This window comes from Panthera leo, chromosome B4, assembly GCF_018350215.1.
Source record: "Panthera leo isolate Ple1 chromosome B4, P.leo_Ple1_pat1.1, whole genome shotgun sequence".
Taxonomy (NCBI): domain Eukaryota; kingdom Metazoa; phylum Chordata; class Mammalia; order Carnivora; family Felidae; genus Panthera; species Panthera leo.
In genome coordinates this window covers 52,165,490-52,186,980 of record NC_056685.1, presented here as the reverse complement: position 1 = coordinate 52,186,980, position 21,491 = coordinate 52,165,490, and the positions used below count along the sequence as shown (strand labels likewise).

At 36.2% G+C, this 21,491-nt stretch overlaps 1 protein-coding gene across 4 annotated transcripts in view; it reads right to left on the bottom strand.

Annotated features, from left to right (window-relative positions):
* AEBP2 (AE binding protein 2) overlaps positions 1–21,491 on the bottom strand; it is a 92,824-nt gene that overhangs the window by 34,486 nt on the left and 36,847 nt on the right. For all 4 annotated transcript variants that reach the window (XM_042945935.1, XM_042945936.1, XM_042945938.1 and 1 more), the window contains exons 4-5: positions 5,405–5,591; positions 1,498–1,622 (exon numbers count right to left, since the gene is read on the bottom strand). In XM_042945935.1, coding sequence (XP_042801869.1) covers positions 1,498–1,622; positions 5,405–5,591 — 312 coding nt within the window. The remainder of the gene's footprint in view (positions 1–1,497; positions 1,623–5,404; positions 5,592–21,491) is intronic.

The window sequence follows — 21,491 nt, the reverse complement described above, 5'->3', positions numbered from 1 at the left end:
CAAAACAATCTCTTTCTCCAGAGATTCAAATCAACAAGGTCTGACCTAAAATTTACCTCAGGGTACCTGGGTGACTCAGTTGGTTAACCATCTGACTCTTGATTTCAGCTCAGGTCGTGACCTCACGGTTCACAAAACCAAGCGTGGCCCACGTCGGGCTCCACACTGCATATGGGACCTGCTTGGGATTCTCTTTCTCCCTCTCTTTCTGCTCCTCTCCTCCCCACCCCCACCCCCGCTCTCAAAATAAATAAACATTTTTTAAAAACACTAAAAAAAATAATAAAGATGACTGCATAATAAAACAGCAAAGGGCCTGGGAAAAAGAACAACTCTGTTACCTCCTAGCTAACCAAAAATAGTTACTGCTTTTTCAAATTTGGTACTTTTCCTATATTGAACAACACAGTCATTCAGCAAATAAACGGACTACTATGTGTCAGGAACAATTACAGAAACTTGGGATACATCAGTAGAATAAATAAATAAAAAATCCCTCCTTCAGGGCACCTGGGTGGCTCAGTCAGTTAAGCATCAGATTCTTGGTTTGGCTCAGGCTGATCTCACAATTTCATGAGTTCAAGCCCCATGGTGGGCTCTGTGCTGGCAGCACAGAGCCTGCTTGGAATTCTCTCTCCCTGCCCCTCCCCCACTCACAATGTCTCCATGTCTCTCTCTCTCAAAATAAATACATAAACTTAAAAAAAAAAATCCCTCTTTCATAAATCTTTAATTTTATGGCCATTATCTTATTTCTTTAGATGTGTTTCTGAGGCTGAAGGAAAAGCATGTAAGCACTCAGGGATAAGACTTAAAAGAAGTCTAATACTCTAACTTTACAAATGAGGAAACCAGAAAAGACACCTAATTATAAGGTCAAAGCCTGATCTGCAAATGCCTACAAGCCCAAATGTCACCCTAATATTCCTAAATAGCTCAAATTAAAGGCTAAAATATTCAATTGAATCATCAAAATGTTGAACTGTGGGGAATACAGTTGACTCTTGAACAACCCAGAGGTTAAGGCTGCCAACCACTCACCCAGTCAAAAACCCACGTATAACTTTTGACTCCCCAAGAACTAACAGCCTACTGTTGACCAGAAACCTTACCGAAAACATAAACAGTCGATTAACACATATTTTGTACATTATGTGTATTATATACTATATTCTGACAATAAAGTAAACTAAAAGAAAACACTAAAATCATAAGGAAGAAAAAAGACATTTACAGTACTTTACTATGTTTATTGAAAAAAATCTGTATGTAAGTGGATCTGTGCAGTTTAAACCCATGTTGCTTAAGAGTTAACTGTATTTGCTTTACAACCAACAATACAAGTAATTTTTAAAATACTAATAAAGCAGAACTTTTTGATTTTGTTAAAATATATATTCTAAGGTTTTGAGCAGTTTAGAAATGTGATTGTGAAAGTCAAAATACATGTTCTTGCAGACCTACATAGATAATTAAAAAACAAAAACAAATACTTACAGTACTATGAAAAACAACACTGTGTCCCTTCCCTAAACTTTCTATATGAGCTGAGAGGTTAAAGCATATGGCTCGATGTCTTATCGCATCCAGTGTTTGTGCATCGAAGAAATCATGTGGTCGTGCTAAAAGTCAACACAAAAGAAGTAAAGAATATTTAGAAAAATGTAACAATTTGCCAAACAGCCAAATAGTCCATTTTCTACAAAAATGTAATAAGTAAGGGTTAAAACAATTAACAAGAATCTATCTGGTGTTTAAATAAAAAATTTTATTTTGCTTTCAGAACATGGGTTCTAGCTGACAAGAAGAATATACAAAAGCTAATGAGTGAATGTGGCTTAATTGTGCCGTTTGGTGTGGGAGGTTGTAACCTCAGACCTCATGATTCCACATTTCAGCTATCTTTTCCATGTAATTTCATATTTCACTCCAGCATCTTGCCTGAGCACCAGTCCTGCATTTTCAACAATCTGATGAGTATCTCCATCTATCAACACACTGAGATCTAATTCACCACAGCCAAACATATAACATGTATGTCAGGAATACTCTATGTTTATAAACATGTAATCAAAAATTTTCCAAATTTGGGGCACCTGGCTGGCTCAGTGGGAGGAGCATGCGACTCTTGATCTCAGGGTCATGAGTTCAAGCCCCACGCTGGGTGTAGAGATTATCTGAACAAATAAACTTAAAAAAAAATTCCAAATTTGACAAACTGGTAATATTATTTTGGAGTTCTTGACAATTATTTTCTTGACTGTAAATAACTCTTCCAACAACAATCTAAGAAAATTATGAATACATCCTTGAATGCCAATGAGTCCGCCAAAATTCTTTCTAACTCCCAACTCCACCAGTTATTAGCTGTGCAGCTTTAGGCAAACTGCTTAATCTACTTGGCCTGTTTCCTTATTTGTGAAACGGAGATAACAACAGCTATAGTTTAGGAAAAAGAAATGCATGTGAAAAATGCCTTCATAAGTCACAAAGCAGTTTATATTAATAAGCTTATACTACTTTTAAAAATAAACTCACAAACCTAGAGTAAGCTTTAGTGTAATCACAAAACTATACACTAAAGGTTTAATTTGGTAAGAACATTTTTTAAATTTCTATTTTCATCCCGCTAGTATTATTATAAATTGTGCTATTTTTATTCCTAATAAGAACATTGCTCACAACAAGGAAAATGAATTTATTTTACAATTGCGGAGCTTACTAATACATGTAGTTTTTCAAGATCATATGTAATTAAGAATTACATTTTATTGACATTAAAAGAGAGGGCTTGATTTCCTGCTACAGCATATTCTGAATTACACGGATGCTGATTTACCACACTATTCTGATTTACTACTATATGAAGTGGATTTTCCTCTACTAATCATGGAGTTCTCAGAACACCTACACAAATTCACCAGAGCTTTTGTGGGGAAATGTTTCACCAGTTGGCATACTCAATACAACAACCTAAATAGCTTTTTTTTTTTTTTTTACCGGATCTTTCTTCAAAAGGAAATAAGCAAAACAACATCAAGTAATAAACTAGCAAAACCCACAACACTAGGAATGCAACAGGAAATCAGTAAGAAAAAAATATCTGACATATACGGAATAAAAAAGTCATGGTTTTACTTAAACACTGAGAAACAAATTCCCTTCCTGTTAGATTTGTAGCTACTGGGAGGAAAAGAAAGCATACTCTATTCTGTCCATGCTCTCCAAATACACTTTTTCCTGAGCATGATAAGCACTTAGGAAAAATAGAAACTAAAATAATAGTCTCCAAAGCAGGTTCCTTTTTTTTTTTCCATCTCAATGTTTTTTTCATATATCCTTCTTGGTGATTGTTTTATAACGTGCATCAGCAGCATTACCTGTGTGTACTGTGTAAGTACATGTTGGGAGAGGGTGCCCAAGCATTTTTTTTTGTTTTTCTTTTTAACTGATGAGCTGTACAATCAAAAACTTCTGGAGACCACAAAAATAGAGGCTCTATTTTCCTGTGGTTCAGAATTAAACATACCATCTGATTTCTTTTTTTGCCCTTCAGGTATGGTATTATGGGTATCCTTCCCAAGAACAGTACCATAGTTATGTAAAAGAATATTCTTAGGAGATGCATTCTAAGAATCTATGTTGTAATCAGAACAAAAAAACTACATATATAGGGAGATAAAGCAAATATGGCATATTCTCTAAATGAAGGATATGCAAGTATTTATTGTACTCTTCTTTCCACTTTACTTTGAAGTATGTTAAAACAGAAAAGCTTCGAAATAAATTTTATAAATTGTATCAAAGAGAAAATGACTTAAGCTGCAGTTCTACTGTTCATTGATATACTTCTCTCTCAGTTGAGTGAAAATGACCTTTCTGAATCACATGAGGAAGGCACTAGCAAAGTGATGATTTTACTACACTGCTACAGATAGGCACATTTTTAAAGAAGGAATGGACTGCAACAGCAGCAACCCTGCCATTCAAATCTTAATAGTGACTGCTCACAACGACAGCTCCTGAATCTTTTAAAGCTCATATACTCAGGATTATCTTTATTCTCCCCCCATAAAACAGGAAACAAAAAGATTGTTTTTCCCCACCACTCTCCCTATACAGCCTGTTTTAGTAGTTAATACTGGAAAAAACAACACTCTCAAAAGAGGCCATATACTTAAGCAGGCACCAGTCCCTCCTTCTCTAAGAAAGAACTAGATATTTAACCCATTCTCTTTATAAGAACTAGCAAATTGCATAGATACTACCAAATAATACGAAAAGTCAGTAAGTTTAAATGATTACTACGTATACACAGAGATGAAAATAGTAATGAGGCTATTGAGTCAAAGAGGCGGGAAAGTGATTCTCAACTTTGAATACCATAATATATATTTAGCAATTTTCTGTGTGATTGCAAGTACCACATCAATATTCAAGTAAAAAAAACCAGATGTAATTTCTGTTTTTCTAAAAGGAAGTCAAAAGGAAAATGGATCCATAACCTAAATTCAATAGCCAACTTTGAAAAATAAACATTTATTTCAAAAATAAGAAACTTAAAAGAGAGCTTAGAAAAGTTTGTCACCCACGGTTTGTTCATTTGTCCACTGTAGCTCTGTAGTAACAAAAAAAAATTGAACATTTTAGAGACAAGCCTTCTAGTCTGGATTAGTGTCTGGAGTCTCTTCTACGTTCTAATCAAATCCCAAGAGAAAAGGTAAGGTACAATCTATTTTTTTTCTATCTAGTTCACCCTTGCAGTGGACTCCCTTTCAATAACAGCTTCAGTCAATTCTCGCTCTCCATTCAGGATGCGCTGAATCAGCCAGCACACCACAAACCAGGCAGAGTGCTAGGCTGTGGAGCTTCAACATCAATTCCTGCTCCCCATGTATATAAAACTTATCATCTAGACTATATCCTAAATATTGAGGATACATTTCATAATCTGGTAATTAAACATATTAACATATGTGTTACAACACATTTAAGTACAGAGACACACACTACAAATAGTTTTGCTATTCACCCATACCACTGTGCAGCAGATTGGTTACTTTTACTTCATTATTACCTTTAACATGTTCAAATTTTCTAAAATACCAACACCGCCATATTTTAAATTTTCTTGTTTTACAGCAGAATCAAAGGAACCCTCAAACTCTAACTGTATACAGACTTTGTATTCTAAGGCCACATATACTTACCCTCTCTTAACTAGAAAGGTAAGACAAAACATACATCACTGAACTCTCACACTAACACCCAAGGGATCCCATCTGTTTATTACTGTTAACAAAAATACACAGAGTTAAAGAACAGTAAAACCTGAATTTGCATGAAAGCCCAACATAGAAACAAAAGCTATCTACTACATACAGATTTTTAGTGAAAAACTTACGTAATGAACGTCGTCTTTTGTTCTTTAATTTTCTCCTTTTGTTCATTCCAGCTTTAGAAGGAGATTCTTCTTTGGCCTTTGGCTGGCTAGAAACTTTTGAGGAGTTCTGCTGACTGAAGTGTGTGGGTACATGGCGAGCTAGCCCTCCCTGAGAAGCAAAGCTGGCATTGCAGCCACCAACAACACACTAGATAAAGATAAAAAAGGATGTCAGGGATGCTATGCAAGGCACAAGTATATGAAGGAGTGAATATTCTGTTATTTTCAGAAGTAAATGAGTAACACTACAGAACTATTCCAGATAGAAACTACGAGAGATTACTACACCCTTTCTTTTTATAAGATGCCCCAAATAATACATATTAGGCAGTGGCAGAGCTGGGAAATAAAACTCTAGTGTCACGACTCTCCAGTTTACTGCTCTTCCCACTGTACACAAGACAAAAATAGTGAGATCTTCTTCCCAGAAAAATCAGGTTTTGAATTAATCACTTTGCTAAGAAAAACAGTTAACTTTTTTTAAATCAGAGAATTACATATCCTGACAATTACTTGGGACTCCTAGATTTCTTTTTTAATGTTTATTTATTTATTTGAGAGAGAGAGCACGAGAGCGCGATGAGCATGGGAAGGACAGAGAGAGAGGGAGAGAAAAGAATCCTAAGCAGGCTCCGTGCTGTCAGCACAGAGCCTGACGCGGTGCTCAAACTCATGACACGTGAGATCATGACCTGAGCTAAAATCAAGAGTCGGATGTTTAACTAACTGAGCCACCGAGGCACCTGGGGACTCCTAGATTTCTAAAATTATTTTTATCTTAACCATACATCCTACTTTAATACGTTCAGCAGCCTCCCTACTGTTCTACCCTGTTGTAACAGGGAAGAAATACAGTGATACTGACTTTTAAACAATTAGACCCAGCTACTCCGAGAAGACTTACCCTCAGGGTTGGTTTTACCCAACTCGTTAAGTTCCATTAAATAATACCTCTTTAGCCTTCAGCACTTGCCAAGACTGAGATAACTACCCAAGTCACCTGGCAGATCTGCTACTCCAACAATGAATGCAGAACGTTTAGATATCACTAAAATTATAATAAACAAATTAGCTACAGTACAAAGTGTATGACATCTAACAAGTGAATGTTAGTAATTAAAACAAATGCCATTTACAAAATGATCACCACAGCAAAATTCATAGCTAGATTTCCAGGGGCTCTTCTATTGGTAACTAAGCCAATTTACTTAGATTCTGACTTGACAACCAAACTCCAAGCATCCAAATCCGCCAAATCATGTCAAACACCAAATAAATCTATCACATTGTTCCTAGGTGGTTCAACGTACAATAGAGTTTATCTAGATAATACCACAAAAAAATGTACATGTTTCCAGGCTCTTTCTTTCAATCCAGGCAACTTTACCATTTTAAACTTCAACTCTCTACTAGGGATCATATCTTTATTCACTCTCTCTAAATCTACCCAACTTAAGAAAAGCTCATCCCTTTGCAACTACATGGATGGAACTTGAGGGTATTATGCTAAGCGAAATTAGAGAAAGACAAATATCATATGACTTCACTCATATGAGGAATTTAAGATACTAAACAGGTGAACATAAGGGAATGGAAGCAAAAATAATATAAAAACGAGGGGGACAAAACCTAAGAGACTCTTAAATATAGAGAACAGAGGGCTGCTGGAGGGGATGTCGAGGGGGGATGGCTAAGTGGGTAAGGGGCATTAAGGAATCTACTCCTGAAATCATTGTTGTACTATATGCTAACTTGGATATAAATTAAATAATAATTATAAAAAAAAAAAGCTCATCCTCCTTTGAAGATACTCTCACACTTTCAGACTGCTTATCTACGTATCACAATTAATCCTTTCTTCAGGTATTTTGAAGGCAAGAACATACTTTTATGAATATATATACGTATACATATGTGTGTGTGTATCCAGAACCACCTTGCAAATCATAGCTATTTCTAAATATATCTGAAGAACTCAACTATTTATAGATTCTGGTAAAACTGATGCTGGCTGAAACATTTCAGAGCAAGCCCCTCAGGCAGTGTCATTCATAAATATTCTATTTATTCTGTATACAACAGACCTTTTATGGGCTTAATGGCACTCAGCATTGCTAATAAAAACCTTTGCCCATTCTAAGGTGTACACTAAGAGGCAGAGGAATGATTCAAGGTTTTAATTCAAATACTTATTTAAAAAAAAATTTTTTTTTTTAAGGGCACGGGGCAGGGGGACCAGAGTGGCTCCCAGTCAGTTGAGCATCTGACTCCTGGTATCGGCTCAGGTCATGATCTCAGGGTGGTGGGATCAGGTCTGTGTCAGGCTCAAGCACGGAGCCTATTTGGGGATTCCCCCCCCCCCCATTTGCACACGCGAGCTCTCTCTCCCTCAAAATAAAATAAAAAATATTTACTCTATGTACTGTGCACCATGCAAGATGCTAGAAGTATAAGGATGAATAAGACACAGTACCCCCCTGAAAGAGCTTACAATATGTCAGTAGGCATATGACACCTTAAAGAACTACAGTTAGGCTTAGGGGGCAGAGTGCTATGGGAACCCTGAAAAGGAGCAATTAACCATATCCAGTGCTTGAAAGTATTTCACTCAATTCTTTTAATACTTTTTTAAATGTTTATTTCTGAGAGAAAGAGAGACAGACAGTCGATCAGTTTGAGAAAGTGCACGTAGGGGAGGGTCAGAGAGAGAGGGGGACAGAGGATCCAAAGCAGGTTCTGTGCTGACAGCAGACAGCCCCAAGTGGGGCTCAAATTCAAGAACCACAAGATCATGACCTGAATTGGAGTTGGACAATTAACCAACTGAGCCACCTAGGTGCTCCTCATTCAAGTCTTACAATGACCTTATCAATAGTGTTACCCTCAGCCTATATCAAGAATGTTCAGCTACAGATTCTGGCGATGAAAAGTTTAGCATCTAATGGTTACTGAATTCTTAGAATTAAAAAATTTATATTTAAAAAAATATATACATTTCAAGTGCCAAGAAAAAATAATGCTTTTTAAAAGTTTCCATCTCCTATTGATTACCACACTGCCATAGAACGACACTGTCCACAAAAGCCACTAGCCAAATGTTGCTACTTAACACTTTAAGGCAACTGTAACTAAGAAACAAAATTTTAATTTTATTTAAATTAATTTTTATTTATTGAGGTGAAATTCATGTAACACACTACTTTAAAGTGTATAATGCAGTGGTCTTTAGTGCATTCACAACATTGTATAACCACCAGCTAGCTCCACATCCTTGTCAACACTTGTTATTTTCAGTTTATTTTATTAATCTTTTATTGAGGAGGGCACCTGTTGGGATGAGCACTGGGTGTTGTACGGAAACCAATTTGACAATAAATTGCATATTAAAAAAGAATAAATAATAAATAAATAAAATCTTAAAAAAGCAAAAAAAAAAAAGTAATCTTTTACTATTAACATTCAGGCCAGCCCTTCCATTTTAATTTTCAATTAAATACCTGATACTCAATTTCACTACTGAAAAACTTTTAAATGTATCTGCAATAGCTTGCTACGTGAATCTACCTCTCCAACTACAAATTTTTGAAATCTAAATAAAGATCAAGTATTCAGCATCTGAAATGAGAAGGCTTAAGTAAAATTACCCTCATGGGTTAGTTTTACACTGTCCAATACATTTTAATCATTAGATACCTATAGTACTAAGCACTTGAAATATGGCTCTTCTTAAAAAATATTGTAAGTATAAAATATGCACTGAACTTTGAAGATTTAGTACCCAAAAAAGCAAAAACTTTCATTAATTCTGTATATTGCTAAGATGTTGAATCAATACAAGGAGTTAAGCCAAAGATATTGTTTAAATTATTTTCACCCATTTCAATTATTTTAATGAAACACTGGAGAATTTAAAATTATATATTTGGTTCACACATATTTGTGTTACACAGTACTGCACAAAATAAAGCCACAGAGTATTTATTTTTCTTACTTTTCAATTTTAGAAGATATCATCCTTGTATTTCCTAACATCTACTTTAAAAACATACATTAATTGTCTTTGGTGGCCCATGTGTCAGATACTTTAAGGAATACAATATAAGTAAGATAGTCTTTGCCCTGGAATTCCCAGTTTAATATTGGTTATTCAAACAAATCTGCTGGAAAAACATCACATTTCAAACTTCCGAATAGCTACCTGAATACAATTAAGACAGAGATGACAGTAACAGTTTCAGATCCAAGCCCTCAGGTTTAAATTCAGAAGGATTTTGTGATGTAATTCCATCCAGCATTACCCTTAATTATAAGGGTCCCAATACAATAGCAGATACATTTTGTCCCAGAATCCTTCAAGACTGCAACGAATAGGCCCTGAAAGCATCTAGAACTGAGTAAATATCACAAGTGTATTTTAATCAGTGGTGATTCAATGCTCTGGAAATGAATGAGAATTCTAGTAGAAAATAGTTTTATCTTTGCTTTTAATCATTCATCCATCAAGAATCATAAACAAATCTAAAAAAGAAAACCTAAAAGTACAATGAGAATTTAAAATGAGAGAGAGTCCTTTATTAAAAAGAAATACGAGGGGGTGCCTGGGTGGCTCAGTCGGCTGAACGTCCGACTTCGGCTCAGGTCACGATCTCATGGCTTGTGAGTTCGAGCCCCGCGTCGGGCTCTGGGCTGATAGCTCAGAGCCTGGAGCCTGTTTCGGATTCTGTGTCTCCCTCTCTCTGCCCCTCCCCTGTTCACACTCTGTCTCTCTCTCAAAAATTAAATAAAACATTTAAAAAAAAAAAAAAAGAAATACAAGAATCACACACATTTCACTTAAATACAAATTTTACCCTAGAAAATAATTTTAAGCATCATCTAATGAAAATTCCATCCATTATGTATATATCACAGAAAACAAGGTAAGAGACAAATCGGCTATTGCCTCAAGTGGACTTTCATTCCTCTCAACAAGAATATTTCATGGTGAATGTGGTTTTAATGTTCAAAGATTCATTTTTTCCCCAACACATACAATGATCCATGAATTCAAGCCACCACATTGATGTCCTGATTTCAACAATCAGGGGAAAATCTGGTTGTTGGATACCAAATGCTTTAAATGATCTATTTCCCAAATCCACTGAAATACTCTCTATATACTGACTACTGTTGTGGTCAAGCAGCTGTTCTAAAATGTGGAATCACTGTTTTTATTTTTCGCCCCAAACATGTTCAAATGAAGCAATACTAACAATGTCTTTTCTAGTACTAAGACCGCCTTATTCATATATTCCCAGAAGTGCTATGAAAATCTACAAGGGGCTACTGAAACACCGAGGACAAAACATCAGTTTCACAGGAGACATGGTAGTATTTATTAATAAAGTAGGTAATCTAAAGAAAAATAAAAATTCCGGGCGGGTAGAAATGTTGGTTTTTTTAGTTGTGACAAATGTATCACAGTAATATGAATGAGGCAACACTAAGGGAAACAAACTAGGTGAAGGCACATGAATAGTCTGTTATATCTCTGCAGCTTAACTTTTCTGTAAATCTAACATTTTTCCAAAATAAAAAGCTTTTAAAAATTCCAAGTAGAGGGATGCCTAGGTGGCTCAGTCAGTTGAGCATCCAACTCTTGATTTTGGCTCAAGAATCTCATGGTTCCCAAGATCGGCCCCCATGTTGGGCTCTGCACTGACAGTGCAGAACCTGCTTGGGATTCTCTCTTTCTGTCTGTCCCTCTCCACCCCTCCCCTGTTCACATGGGTGCACACACTTGCTGTCTCTCTCTCAAACAAACAAAAAATCCAAGTAGAAAGCACAGCCACAATGATTGTGATTCATTTGAGAACTACAAGTAGTTCTTATGGCTGGAACACTACAGTAAGGGAACAAATGAGTCATGAAGCAGATAAATAACAGGTATGAAGATCTTATTATGCATCATGCTAAGAAATAGGGATTTTAATTTGGAAAGAGGAGTTATCATGGATTTCAAACTGAGTGACTAACAGAACCACAGAAGATAAACGGGGGGTAAAAGAGTAGAGTAAGAAGTAGCAGTCATATTCAAAATATATTGAGGATCTGTGCCTGGGTGGCTCAGAGTTAAGCATCTGACTTCGGCTCAGGTCATAACCTTGCGGTTCATGGGTTCCAACCCCGCATCGGGCTCTGTGCTGACAGCTCAGTGCCTGGAGCCTGCTTTGGATTCTGTGTCTCCCCCCCTCTCTGCCTGTCCCCCATTCGTGCTCTGGTCCCTGTCTCAAAAATAAATAAATGTTAAAAAAAATTTTTTTTAATATACAGAGGGTCAAATTGACAGGATTTGCTAATGTATTTACAGGAGTACAGGAAAAGTTAAGAGAGGAATCAAGAATGATACAGGGCTCTTAAAGTGAGAGCCCTTGATCTTACTATTTACCGAGTCTAGAATAGAACCATGTTTGAAATGAAAAACCTCAAGATTTTGTACATGTTAAGTTCAAGATACTCTATTAGACATCCAAGCCAAATATTCCATTCTGGAATCCAAGAGGTAATATTGTTAGGGCTAGAGATAAACATCTGAGAGTAATCAGAATATAAAAAGTATTTACTAGTATTTAAAACCAAAGGACACCTAGGGTAAGAACTTTGAGAGCACTCTCCAACATTTAGAAGTCAGGTATACCGAGCAGAGATCAGCAAAACTGACTAGACAGGAGCAGCAGCCAATGGCTTTGGAAATAGAGGTTGGAGATATGAAGAATAGGCAAGTGTGGTATAAAAGAGGCCTAGAAAAGAAAGGTTACATCAATAAAAATAAGATCCCAAATGTGACATGCACACAGTACACAGCATATCTTTTTCCCCCTCAATGCTTTTTCCCCCCCTTTCAAAGACCATTGAACTGGCAGTCACATTTACCATAGAAATGCTGCTTAGTTAGTATAGAGTACCTGTTAAGAGAAATACCTTGTAGAACAGTAATTCTGAAGCCTAGGCACACATCCAAATCACCTAATTTTTTTAAAAAAATGTTAATTTATTGAGAGAGAGGCAGAGCAAGCAGGGAAGGGGGCGGAGAGAGAGGGAGAGAGAGAGTCCCAACCAGGCTCACGCTGTCAGCACGGAGCCCAGTGCAGGGCTCAAACTCACGAACTGTGAGAGTCGGATACTAAACTGAGTGAGTCACCCAGGTGCCCCTCAATTTTTTTAAACATAGCAAAATGCCTGGCTGTGTGCCCCAGATTCTGATTTAACTGGTCCTGGATGCAACTCTAGCACCAGGATTTGGACAGCCAGTAGCACAGTTCATACAGTAAAGGAAGAACTACTTCAGTCTTAACAGCTTTTCAAATAATGAGATCCCTGTCATTGTCCAATGGTGACCAACTCATTTTTCTTTTGGGGGAATAAAGGGAATCATTTTTTGTCTTTTAGAATCATGATGACCAATGCAGTTATTATTCTTTTTTATAGTCAAATAATTCCATGTTTGGTCAGCAGGAGCCTCCTAATAAGCACTGGCTGCCAAGGCTAGGGAGCTTCAAATACAGACATACAAAATGTCAAAGAAGAATTAAAGACAGCAGAACAGGGTATTTAAAGCTTCATATTATTACAGAGACTGTGTCTTAAAAATAAAAAGATTCTTACAAATATATATATTAAAATACATATATATATGAGGTGATGGATGAGTTAACTAGATGGAGAGAATACTTTCACAACTGTATACATGTATCAAATCACCACGATGTATAATTTAAATTTCTTACAATTTTATTTGTCAATTATACCTCAAAAACCTGGGGGAAAAAAGCAAGCGATTTAAAAATTATCAAAATCAACTATCATTACAAAACAGGTCATTAAAGAACATGAGAAGGAAATTATTTCATCATCCACCACAGTGAATACCAGTATCATTCACTATGTAACAAATTACCAGAAACTGCCTGAATGCACAACTGTAAAGTTATCATAGGTTAAATATGGTTTGATAAAAAATTTTTTCTTTATCAAGAATGCAGGCTAGCGTTTTGATTCCAAAACACCTAAAAAGAATGACTACTTTATGTATCAAGCTTGAAAGAAAATCTGAGTTTTCAAGCACTACTCTAACACAATGAGAAGTTATTCAAATGTGTCAATATTACAAATGGAGTCAATCATGTTGAGCTACAGGACGCTATCTGCTGAGGAAAAGTCACAATAAATAAATTAATCCGAGATAATTAAATAACTATACTCTGTTCAAAGTAAGGAGAAACAGGATGGAGAACTATTTATCATGCTACTGGAAGCCAAAAGAAAGCTGGAGTAGCCATACTTATATCAGACAAACTAGACTTTAAATTAAAGGCTATAACAAGAGATGAAAAAGGGCATTATATAATAATTACAGGGTCTATCCACCAGGAAGAGCTAACAATTATAAATGTCTATGCGCCGAATACCGGAGCCTCCAAATATATAAAACAATTACTCATAAACATAAGCAACCTTATTGATAAGAATGTGGTAATTGCAGGCGACTTTAACACTCCACTTACAAAGTAAGGAGAAACATGTAAGGGAAGCAAAACTACATATCGAGCTTATCTCATAAAAAGTATAACTACATAATTTCAAACAAATACAAATCCATCAAGACAAACCACTGCCCCATTAGCAATAAAGGAAATCAAAAGAATCACCAAACAAGCTGTATATAACTACTTTTTTTTTTCTTCAGTTAGGCAAAATATGTATTTCTAAGTGTGGTGGTATTGAAGCCACTTGACTCTGATAAAGCTTAACACCAGATAACAAGAATCAAATTTAAATTGAAAAGGAAAAAAAAGAAGACCAAGAGAATAGTTTAAAATATTGCCATATTCTACTACTGTGAACACATGTAATGTTTTGTTTGCTTTTAAAGATTTTATGTAATCTCTACACCCAATGTGGGGCTCAAATTTACAACCCCAAGATCAAGAGTCCCACGCTCTACCAACTGAACCAGCCAGGCATTCCAACACATGTAATGTTTTCCAAACCTTTAATAACTAAAATATTTCACTACATTTAACAAAATGGCAGCAGCAACTCCCCTTCCCACAAAGTCTAAATGTATATATAAAGCACAGGTATATATACCTGACAAAGTGAACGTGGGGTGGGGGAATTTTATCTAGGAACAATCCTTGTACTTTAATTATCAAATATAAATATCATAAAAGCCCTTGGCAAAGAAACTGTATTTGCATTTTAAGAGTACATTGATTTTACAAAACTAAAGTTTCATAAGCTAACATGATTATTTTCATATGATACTATCTTCTTATCAGACATTAAGTTTAGGAAACATAAAACTAGCCTTAAACCTAATGACACATCCACCACTTTCTTTTATTTCTAATAACAAGTTACTTAGGTCTTAATGACTTTCAGTTTCAAGCCTCTGCCATTGCCAACACTACAATGGAGACTACTACCCTTCAAATATTTAGACAGTTGCCCCAGAAACTACATATATATTCAGATATATATATTCAGATATATATATTCAGATATATTCAATATTTTAAAATCTGATTAGATGAGCATCAAAATAATAATAGTCATGAATTACAAACCAAGGAATAAAACAAGAACACAAGTTAAGGGGCGCCTGGGTGACTCAATCAGTTAAGCATCTTACTTCAGCTCAGGTCATGATCTCATGGTTCGTGGGTTCAAGCCCCAGCTTGGGTTCTGTGCTGACAGCTCAGAGCCTGGAGCCTGCTCCAGATTCTGTCTCCCTCTCTGCCCCTCTTCCACTCACGCTCCATCTCTCTCTCTCTCTCTCTCTCTCTCAAAAATAAACACTAAGAAAAATTAAAACAAAACAAAAAAAAACCCCACAAGTCCATTCCTAAATAAATGATTAATTGGCAGACAGACATATAAAGAACAAAGAAGGCTCTATAAGTATAATACTTACCAAAAGTTTAGATTGAGAAGCGGAAAACATACTCATTTTGTAATCCTTATATTAATAATTGATTCAGCCAAGAATCACCAATAGAAACTAAAACTAATTCCAATGGGAAACAACTTATTTACGTACGTTCAAAGTATCTCCCCAAAACTTATTATAAAGGGACAAAGAATAAGTTTACAGTGGAGAACTTGGCAAATTCCACCTTCATCAAGTGATCTAGGTAACATTATCTACGATGGAACAAACTGTCATCAAGTATCCCTTGACATAATAGTGAGAATTTTGTTGTATTTTCTCCAAAAATTCATAAACCCAATCTCATCATTACCAACAATCCCAAAACAGGGAATATACTACAAAATAAAAGGTTTATATTCTTCAAAAATATCAGTGCCATGAAAAATACAGAAAGGCTGAGAAAACTTTATGAAAATTAAATGCAATATGAGATCCTCAACTGGATTCTAAGCAGACGGAGAAAAAAAAATTAAAAACAAACAAATAAAACAAACAAAAAAACCAAACAAACAAAAAACCTGTTACAAAAGACATTAGTGGGACAATTAGTGAACTTCAATAACTAATAGCATCACTGTTAAATTTCTGGGTCTTGACAACTATTCTAAGGTTACGTAAATGAATATCCTTGTTCTTAGGAAATGTACACACTGAAGTATTTAGGGATTTTGCTCCTCTCAAATGTTCCAAAAAATGTGTGTGTAGGTAGGTAAGGAAGGAGAAAAAGGGAGAAAGGGAAGGAAGGTAGACAGATGAAGAAACGGATGATGGATAAATATAGAACAAATGTAGTAAAAAGTTAATTGGTGAATCCGGGTTAGGATATATGGAATTTATACATTCATGTGAGAGAGAGAAAATATATGGGAGCTTTTCATCTTCTCTGCAAGTTGAAATTACTTCAAAATTAAGTTTTAAAACTCTGCATTTTAGAAAAAGCACCATAAAAAGTAAAAGAAAAAAAAGTCAAAATAAGAAAAATATTTAATTCCTATCATAGCAGGGAAATGTTTTTCCTACTTTTAAGCAGATTAACAAATTTCCAACCTAAAATTACAAAAATAATACAGGAAGAAAGGTAATGAAAATATATAGAAACATATTTACATTGTGTATACACGTATTTACATTTACATTGTGTGTAACTACATGTATATATGTAGAAATGTACAATACCAATATACAGAAGCTTCCAGATGGCAGAACAAACAAAATTTTATGAGAAATGACAAGCTAGACCAAAATATCTGTTACAGCAAACATGTACACTTTATATTAAGCTTTGGGGTTTTTTTTGAGAGAGAAAGAGGGCGCAAGTGAGCAAGGGGCTGAGAGAGAGAGAGAGAGAGAGACAGAGAGACAGAGAGACAGACAGACAGACAGACAGACAGCCAGACAGACAGGGAAGTGAGAGAGAAGCAGGGCTTGAGTTCACCAGATAGGGGACTCCAGATCAACCAAAGTGGGGCATGAGCTCACCCGATGTGGGACTCAAACTCACAAACCGTGAGATCATGACCTGAGCCGGTCAGATGCTTAATGACTGAGCCACCTAGGGCCCAAAATTAAGGCTTTTATAAATCAGAAAGAAAAAATCCAGGATGCCTGGGTGGCTCAGTTGGTTAAGTGTCCGACTCTTGATTAAGGCTCAGGTCATGCCCCTCCCCCATTCACACAAGCTCTATCTCAAAATAAATAAACTTAAAAAATAACAATAAAAAGCAAGCCTATACATACTCTTTGACCTAGTAACATAGGTTTTAGGATTTATATTAGCTCCCAAAAGCAGTTTATAAGAATGTTAATTACATTGTTCTTTACATTGGGGATAATTGTGCAAAAAACGATCCATCAAGAAAGGACTATTAAATATGATAAACTATCACATAGGAATACTATACAACCATTAAAAAGTAATAAATTTATAAATGTGAAGCAATGTCCAATATAGAAATGAAAAAGTAAGTTACATGTAGGTGCAAAATGATTCCATTTATTTCTTTGCTTTGTACAGGTTAAGAAATCAAATAAGTACTAAAAAATAAACAATGGTTTTCTATAGATGTTAAAGTTATACTATCTTCTTGAAGCTTTTCAGAATTAAAATTCTTTAGTAGTAGCAAGTATTACATTTGTTATACTTATTTCCATGTGACAGAGTGGAAGAGCAAGCAACTACTAGGAATTCAGAAAAAACTTTGCTGGTTGTGAAATTCCAAGGTCTGTCAGAGTCAGGCAAATTTAGGTACTATATACTAAGCCCTTCCTTTCCCTATTCTCCATCCCTTTTCTTTATTCAGACTTCATCCTAAAGAATTAAATATTTTTAGCAAAAACAGTACACATTAAAAAAAAACCCATATCAATTTTTAAAAACATTTTTATTTTTACTTATGTATGTATTTTTTTCATTTTAATTTTTTTTGAAAGAGAAAGAAAGGGAGTGGCAGACAGAGAGCAAGACAGAAGATCTGAAGCGGGCTCTGTACTGACAGCAGAGAGCACCACACTTCGGGGCTCAAACTCAAGAACCATGAGATCATGACCTGAACCAAGGTAGGGGCTTATGCTGCTGAGCCACCCAGGTGCCCCAAGGTAATTTAATCAATTATCCACACACAAAGCACAACTGAAGAGCAGCCACACTGTCATTTTTTTAAGGTATGAATAAAACCATTTTTTTTGGTGAATGCTTAAAGCATATTATAAACACAATGAAAAAGGCCAAAATATACAATGCAAACTCCTTAGAATCAAATTCCAAGCTAACAAACAGTGAGAGGTAATAACAGTAATCTAAACACAAATATACAATACATACGTTACACAAAAGCCATTCTGCATTATAAATTACCAGAATACAAATGGTTAAGGACACAGACCCTTGATTTATACTGCCTCTGAAGTCCTGAATCTGCCACTAACTGCCCATGACCTTAGAAAATATTTCATTTCAGGGCGCATGGGTGGCTCAGCTGAGTAAGGGTCTGACTTCCTGGTTTAGGCTCAGGCCATGATCTCACCGTTCTTGAGTTAGAGACTTGCATTGGGCTCGGTGCTGACAGTGTGAAGTCAGCTTGGGATTCTCTCTCTCTGACCCCACCCCTGCATCCCCTCTCTCAAAATAAACCAAAACTTAAAGAAAAAAAAGAAAATATTTCTTCTCTTCCAACATCAATCTCCTCATGTATAAAATGAAGGCAGGCACCTGGGAAGGCTCACTCGGTTAAGCAACAGGCTTTTGATTTTGGAAGGTCATGATCTCACGATTCATAAGATTGACACCAACACGGGGCTGCTTAAAACTACCACTGCGGAGCCTGTTTGGGATTTTCTCTCTCCCTCTCTCTCTGCCTTCCCTGCTTGCTTTAAATAAATAAACTTTAAAAAAATAAAATAAGGGGCGCTTGGTTTTCTCGGTAGGTTAAGCGTCCGACTTCACCTCAGCTCATGATCTCACCAGTTCATGGGTCCCAGCCCTGCATTGGGCTCTGTGCTGACAGCTCAGAGCCTGAAGTCTGCTTCTGATTTTGTGTTTCCCTCTCTCTCTCTCTCTCTCTGCCCCTCCCCCACTCACGCTCTCTGTCTCTCAAAAATAAATAAACCTTTAAAAATAAATAAATAAAATGAGGGCAAAACAGTAATTACTTCACAGAATTGTTTTAAGAGGTAGTTAATAGGTAATACAATAAAATATGTAGGTAATGTGCAAGCCACAAAGTAGTATTAAAGCCTTTGCTAATCATGATTATTTCTGACCCTTACCTTCATCTTGTTCATTATACAACAAATATTCAAACATTCAGTATGAAAAACTTTTTTCTAATGTTTGTTTATTTTTGAGACAGAGAGAGAGAGAGAGAGAGACAGAGACAGAGAGAGACAGAGCACAAATGGAGGAGGGGAAAAGAGAGAGTGAGATACAAAATCTGAAGCAGCTCCAAGCTCTGAGCTGTCAGCACAGAACCTGACATGGGGCTTGATCCCACAAGCCACAAGATCATGATCTGAGCCAAAGTCGGACACTCAACTGATTGAGCCACCCAGGCATCCCAATATGAAAAACTTATGAAACCAATTGCTTATACATTTAATTTCTAGATAGTCCAGGCTCACCAGTCTACAGAACTAGGTCTGAAAATATTTCAGGGGTGCCTGGGTGGCTCACTTGGTTAAGCATCCAACTCTTTTTTTGTTTGTTTATTTTTGAAAGAGAGAGAGAGAGAGAGAGAGAGAGAGAGAGAGGGAGGGAGGGAGGGAGAGGGGGAGCGAGAGAAAACACACACACACACACAAGCAGGTGAAGGGCAAAGAGGAGACATATTCCAAAGGAGACATATTCCATTTCCAAAGCCCTCCAAAGAGGGCTCCACGCTGACAGCAGGGAGCCCGATGTGGGGGTTGTGGGGCTCAAACTCACAAACCATGACATCAAGGCATCCAATTCTTGATATCAGCTTAGGTCATGATCTCATGATTCACGAGATCAAGCCCCATGTCAAGCTCTGCACTGACAGGGTGGAGCCTGCTTGGGATTCTCACTCTTTCAAAACAAATAATTTAAACTTCAAAAATCTTTTTAAGGGGCACCTGGGTGGCTCAGTCAGTTGACTGTCCAACTTTGGCTCAGGTCATGATCTCACGGTTCGTGAGTTCGAGCCCCATGTTGGGCTCTGTGCTGACAGCTCAGCCTGAAGCCTGCTTCGAATTCTATGTCTCCCTCTCTCTCTAGACCCTCCCCTATTTGTGCTCTCCTTCTCCCCCCAAAATAAATAAACTTAAAAAAAAATGTTTTAATATTTCAATTCCCACAATAAAGTACCATCTATATATATGCAACATACTACTCCCTAAATAGTCCACTCATTCTTTTATGTTTCCTTTTCTTTCTCCCAAAGGCACTTCCATCTACAATTAAGTAGTGGTGATGGTTGCAGAACACTGTGAATACACTAAAAAAAACTACTAAATTGTACACTTGGGTAAACTTTACAGAATGAAATTTTATTTAAATATATACCTGAAATGATCTTCCTATAACCATAAAATAAAACTCAGCTTTTCTGTAAGAGCCTCCTCATCTTCACACACTAAAGGTAGGCAAAAATTTTTTAAATAATACAAAAGGCACTAACTATAAAAAATAAAAGCTAGAGAACTACAGGCCAATATCCCTGATGAATATGGATGCAAAAATTCTCAATAAGATACTAGCAAATCAAATTCAACAGCATATAAAAAGAATTATTCACCATGATCAAGTGGGATTCATTCCTGGGATGCAGGACTGGTTCAACATTCGCAAATCAATCAACGTGATACATCACATTAGTAAAAGAAAAGAAAAGAACCATATAATCCTGTCAATCGATGCAGAAAGGCCTTTGAAAAAATTCAGCAACCTTTCTTAATAAAAACCCTCGAGAAAGTCGGGATAGAAGGAACATACTTAAACATCATAAAAGCCATTTATGAAAAGCCCACAGCTATCATCATCCTCAATGGGGAAAAACTGAGAGTTTTTTCCCTGAGATCAGGAACACGACAGGGATGTCCACTCTCACCACTGTTGTTTAACATAGTGTTGGAAGTTCTAGCATCAGCAATCAGACAACAAAAGGAAATCAAAGGCATCAAAATTGGCAAAGATGAAGTCAAGCTTTCACTTTTTGCAGATGACATGATATTATACATGGAAAATCCGATAGACTCCATCAGAAGTCTGCTAGAACTGATACATGAATTTAGCAAACTTGCAGGATGCAAAATCAACGTACAGAAATCAGTTGTATTTATACACTAATAATGAAGCAACTAATAATGAAGCAACAGAAAGACAAATAAAGAAACTGATCCCATTCACAATTGCACCAAGAAGCATAAAATACCTAGGAATAAATCTAACCAAAGATGTAAAAGATCTGTATGCTGAAAACTATAGAAAGCTTATGAAGGTAATTGAAGAAGATACAAAGAAATGCAAAAACATTCCGTGCTCATGGGTTGGAAGAATAAATATTGTCAAAATGTCAATACTACCCAAAGCTATCTACACATTCAATGCAATCCCAATCA